We start from the raw sequence: 6,000 nt of genomic DNA, 5'->3' as shown, positions 1-6,000 counted from the left end.
GTGCAACCTGCACACAGCAATAGCTACATTTAAAAAAAATCTGATTCACGCTGTACAGACCACAGCACCTATGTGAATGAGCCCCAAAACCAAATTTACACATAGAACATTTTATTAACTCAATACAGTTTTATCTTTTACACTTAGCAGGAACTTTATAAGTTATTTGTGTCTGCTTATAATGATTTTAGTGTATTTTTTGTAAAAATATTGTTATGATATATTCAGGGATGGGGAAGGCTGTCAGGTAGGCTGTACGGGGCCCTGTGATTATTAACAGCAGCCCTGGTACCTTGTAGCCCTGTGCTTGCATTCTATAGGTGACTCATTTTGTTGCCACAATGGGTTAAGAATTGTGTGCATTCTGTGTAATAGTGGTATTCGGCCACTGGGGGTCTCCATAAGGTATCTCTTATTGTACTATTTGTCCCATAAACTTTCTCTTTAGTTTAAGTTTTGAGTTTTGTTATTAGTTTTTTTCCTTTTAGGTGTTTATAATTGAATATGGTAAAAAAATATGTTGCTATTATTTAATTTTAAAAAGTAATTTGTATTTGATCTGCATTTTATTTTATTTGAACTTTTGATACTTCTTAATGCTATGCTGATAGCATCAGCTGCAACTTGATTAAAGGGAAGGCAAACTTTTATCTGACCATTGTTTCCTCTCGGATTGTTTACTCTGTTGACAGCTAGATGTATATTATCTTTACGATTAAGCACTTTGTGCAAAGTGGGTCAAGGTCTCTGCTTTGATGTCTTTTTTAGCTGTGCATGCTTATACATCTTCACAATAAGTCTCAAACAAGAGAATGATGCGGTTTCATTTTACTGGAATTTTTCTGACTATATCAGTAACAGGCAAGGTCTGACAGACATGACCAATGAAGCATGGAGTATGTAAAGCTGGCTCCCTTACAGCAGTTGTATCCATATGAGTAACAGGTCTTTCCTATGTGTATCCAACAAATACAAGGCACACAGACTTAGAGTTACACTACATAACGCATCTCTAATAAGTCAGACTTTTCACTCAGTGGGCGGGATGAGTCTGTGAGGGCACCAATCACTGAGCAGGGCTGTAGACAGGGGCTGCATAGAGCCTCCTCTCTGCTATATACAAAAAGCTCCCAGCAGAGACATGTAGTTTGGCTGGTACCTAGAACAGCTGTAGGGGTTGCCTGTCACACAATTGTGACCTTACATGACCTGATTTATGACCCTGCTAGACCCCCAACTCCCTGTCTGTGCAGCATCACTAGCCTAGGCTGGAGTCAGCAGAGCATCCCAACACATCTGCCTAGTGTGTAAGGATCTGTGCCTCCTCTCTTCCCTGGATCCTGACTTTGGATGTCTCAGGATGCAGCTCCGGAGTTCCGGGCTGTGGCTGATCATCTGCTCAGTGTGGGCTTTGCAGGTCCCTGGAGGTCGCTGTGTATGCGCCAGGCGTGGACATCCCAGATGTTGCCCGGGGAGGAATAACGCCTGCACCGGAGTCAGTCCCCACGGGACCACGTGTTACTGTGACACCTACTGTCATCGAAGTGCTGACTGCTGTGAGGACTACGGCGTGCAGTGCGGGGGCAGTGGTGAGTACCGCCCTTGGGTGTCATTTCTAGAACAGAGACCTCTGGCTGGACGGCAGGTGTCTTTATATATGATGGACCAACTTGTACAATACTTTGTATTAAGACCATCCTCATCAAAATTATGATGGCTGTGCACATTCTAAATAATTTCCATGTGGTAAAAGAATAATCGGAATGTGGTTGGTTTTGGTGGAAAACAATCAAATTTGACCAAATCAATCATTTCTTTCATTGAACTAAAGAGAGTGGTCATTTAAAGGCTATGGTCTTGATAGAATATTTATCTTTGCATGTATGGGTAGCATCACTTAATGCTATTGGGTGGAATTAAAACAGAGTTTTTATTGTTAATTTTAAAAAATGTATTGTATTTGAAAAGTGCATCTTTTTTAGTGAGGATTATTCATTTGTAAATGTAGTGATCATATTTAGAACACTAGTACAGTAAGTGCCCTTTTTTTCAAATCCTACCCCTTTTTAGAGTTACGTGAACAGATTTTTCAATGTTGATGATTAACTTTTTAAGGCTGTGGATGGATCAGAACAAATAAGGCAATACAAAGGTATATATGTAAAGTGGAAGGGAATTTTAAGTGTTCTGGGAATGTTAGGCTCTGTAACTGAAGCACTCCTTTCTTTTGTTACATTAACCCTTTATAAACACATTAACTTTAGCACTGCTTCTACACATGTTATTGGCGAAGGCCATGTTGGCTGCTATGGATTCTCCTGGGAAGAGAACTTCCAAAGTATTTCCCAAAAGGTTTACTGTTTTAATATATTTGTATATGTCTGTCCAAATAGCCAGAATCATTATATTAGTGCAGATTAGGAACGATCCAGATTTGTGGGACCCGTTGACAATAATATTCTGATACGAGCTCAGTGATCTGCACATCTGGATTCACCCTTTCGGTTCAGACACATATATTTGTATAAGGTCTTTTTTCTTACCTATATGTGCAATAAAAAGGAACCTCTAGCTACATTTAAATCGTGTATATATGATATATATATATATATATATATATATATATATATATATATATATATATATATATATATATATATATATATTATAGCATTTAGCTGCTTTTGACAGAATTGTAACTGCTCAGCTACTGGAAATTTAGGAGTAGCACTGTGTTTCATGCCTTCATTGTAACTCTCAGTATATCTATCTGTGCGTGGTTAAGTCTGTAGAAATATAAACATCATGGTCTGGTGCTTTTTAAATTCTTAATAGGTCTCCCAGCTCCATGTCTACTGCTGACCTTACACTTCTAAATTATAGGAAATTTCACGCAGTGCAGAAGTTCATCAGTGATGTTAGTGCACTGCCACGGTTAGCCTGTGCATATATTAGTATATCCCAGGGGTCAGACTGTATGATTTAAATGTCAATAATCCTAACTTGAATATGTTTTTCCTAATCCTAAGTATTGTAGCAAGATGGCAGCATACGTTGACAAATTGAGATTGTTAGCTTTATTTTACATTCCATTTTACTACAGATTTTTTTCTTAAATTTACAATTTTTCAAACAAAATAAAATTTGAAAAATGTAAATATTTGAAACGGTTAAAATGAAAAGTATGTTTTTCATACAACGAATGAGATAAAGTAAAAGATGTGAAACAGGCATGTATGGATTTGTGGCTGGGCTACTTCCCAAAAAAGCTGAATTTGTGGGGTTTGGAGGTAGAAAACTGTCTGTTTCTTTGAAATATTCATATGTAAGTAAATATCTAAATGATTGTAGAATTCCCTTATTTACAATACATTGGTTGTATAGAACTGTGTAATAATGGGTAGAAGGCACTAACTATGGCCTAGGGAGGCCTAGACTGAAATGTGAACCTATAATCAGAACATTTGCTGTTTTTATTTCAATAACATGAAATTTCTATGTACATTACCATTTACCTGTAATCCTTAGACTTCTTTCACATATAAATGCCCTAACACAATGGTGCACTGCATACAAAACCAGCATTAGAACCTTACTTTATGACATGGTACACTTGAAGTATGTGTTATTACATGTACCGCTCCAAAAAAAAAAAAAAGGTGTGCATGCACCAGTTTCTCAGCTTTCTTAGCATTAAAGGACATATTTCACTGAAATCAAAAGTCTTTTATGTGAAAACCATTATTATATTTTTTGCACGGTGGAAATATATGAGAGCTTAAACTCCCTTGTTTGTTATTTATATTGTATTATATTATATTTTAATGCTAGGGGTGAATCCTGATCTCAGTTTTTGCTGAATTAATAGTTCCTCATTCTCTAAGCCTTAAACATTTAAACTTAAACAATCGAACCATCTAAAGATAAAATGATATTCCTAAACTTGTGTAAACAATATTGGACTGAATTAATAAGCAAAGTGGTACGTGCATTAAGCAATACTTTGCTGGGGAAGTTGCAGTTGAATTTGCCTCGGAGCTTAGTGAATGTGGTGAAATTTCACCTTGCAAAGAATACCCAATCAGGTACAAGGTAAACAGATAGAATTGCATGTTTTGTTTGCACATGACTGAATGATGGAAATCAGCAGAGTTTCACTTCATTCACTAAGATCTGGGGAAAAGTACATTGCAAAGTGCAACATCCCTTGTCCATTTGCATTTAGTAGATCAACAAGATAGCATCCAATTATCATCCATATTACAATGGTATATGTTCTGTAAGGGGAATTGTATTTGCTTTCTCCAGGTTACGACACTTTTCTCATTTCTTTTTTTTTATAAGAATGTATGTTCTGTAACAGTTTTAATGATTCTTACAAGAGTCCTACTTGGTGATACAGTAGGGCCTTAAGAGATATTAGAACTCTGTGGTGACCCTTGCACAGCTGTGATTTCCCAGAGCTGAACCACTCATGAGCAAGTAGAGCAGGGGTCTCCAAACTTTCTAAACAAAGGGCTGGTTTACTGTCCTTCAGACTTTAAGGGGGCTGGACTGTGGCCATCAGGAGTACAAAATCCCCCATCACTGGTGTCAGTGGGAGGAATTGTGCACCATCATTGGTGTCATTGGGAGGAATTGTGTGCCATCATTGGGAGGAATTCTGCAGCATCATTGGTATCATTGGACTCCATCATTGGTGTCAGTGGGAGTAATTGTGCCCTTTATTGGTGCCAAAGTATAAAATAGCACCCCAAGGGCTGGATAAAAACAAGCAAAGGGCCACATCTGGCCCCCGGGCCGCAGTTTGGAGACCACTGAAGTAGAGGATTAAAGTTTCCTGGCATTTCCACTTTAATCCTGAACAATTCCTAATACATGGAGTAAGCAGTAGTATTTCTAGAATCTAAAATCACTTGCATGTGCAATTTGGGTTTGAATGTGCATGCTACAAGCATTTACTAGAAAAAGCATGCGGCTTATGTTATCTTGGAAAAACAATCCTTCAAAGGGAAATCCAGGTCTTGGTAACATTCACCATATTTTTAACATAGCAAATGTTACAGCCGCCAGCCCTGACCTGTCTTTGGTTATTTTCCATTTGACCGGACAATCGTTAATGGGCCCACTATTATTATAACCCAAAAAGTCTAGCTACAAAAGTTAGCTGATCACTGTAAACTGTGCAATGATCAGTGTATGTAATACAGTGAAGGATTTATGAAACGGCAAACATATCATATATGAAATTTACCTCCAAAATTCCTTTAAAGGTCTATTTATGATTGTAATTGAAAATATGTACTACTACTAAGTGAAACTTATATTTCACAATCTAATCAGAATTGTGACATATTTATGTGTAAACTCTGGGGGGGGGGGGGGGGGGTGTGAATGGATTATATGCATGTTGTACTATTTGTACTCTTTTTGTTTTAGAGAATTTACAAAAGTATTTTTTTTTATATCCATGTGCACTAAAGGGGATTATGGGTTTCCATTTTGTGTAACGTATAAAATACGCGTGGTTTGTAGTAAAAGGGACTCTGGTCTTTGATCAGTAGATAGGCTGAGCATTACCCTGACAGCATGAACAGCAATGATCAGCAGTAGAGCGGATGTCATTTGTGACACATGAAACACGTGTCAAATCTACAGCTATCTGTGTAAGCTCCTGGGTAAAAGGGGAACAATGTAGCCAACCGTCAATAACTATGAGCCGGTTTTGTAATCTCTTCAGATCATGTATTAACATTAGTTAGGTATGGAGCAGGTTTCATTAAAAGCAACACTATGGGGGTTATTTACTAAAGGCAAATCTACTTTGCACTGAAAGTGCACTTGGAAGTAAAGTCGCTGTAGATCCGAGGGGGACATGCAAGGAAAATAAAAAACAGCATTTTAGCTTGCACATGATTGGATGATAAAATCAGCAGAGCTTCCACTCATTTCAGATTTCAGATCTACCCCTTAGATTTAGAGCGACTGCACTTCCAAGTG

General features: G+C 37.7%; 1 protein-coding gene across 1 annotated transcript in view; it reads left to right on the top strand.

Moving 5' to 3' along the window:
• Positions 1 to 1,124: 1,124 nt before the first annotated feature.
• LOC143940357 (somatomedin-B and thrombospondin type-1 domain-containing protein-like) overlaps positions 1,125 to 6,000 on the top strand; it is a 160,641-nt gene continuing 155,765 nt past the window's right edge. Inside the window, exon 1 of the mRNA XM_077461616.1 lies at positions 1,125 to 1,589. Coding sequence (XP_077317742.1) covers positions 1,361 to 1,589 — 229 coding nt within the window. The 5' untranslated portion in view covers positions 1,125 to 1,360. The remainder of the gene's footprint in view (positions 1,590 to 6,000) is intronic.

This window comes from Lithobates pipiens, unplaced genomic scaffold (genome assembly GCF_037356315.1).
Source record: "Lithobates pipiens isolate NorthernLeopardFrog02 unplaced genomic scaffold, aLitPip1_a1.2 Scaffold_3, whole genome shotgun sequence".
In the NCBI taxonomy this organism is placed as follows: domain Eukaryota; kingdom Metazoa; phylum Chordata; class Amphibia; order Anura; family Ranidae; genus Lithobates; species Lithobates pipiens.
Note: the sequence above shows the minus strand (reverse complement) of the source record. Positions and strands in the feature narration are given on the sequence as shown.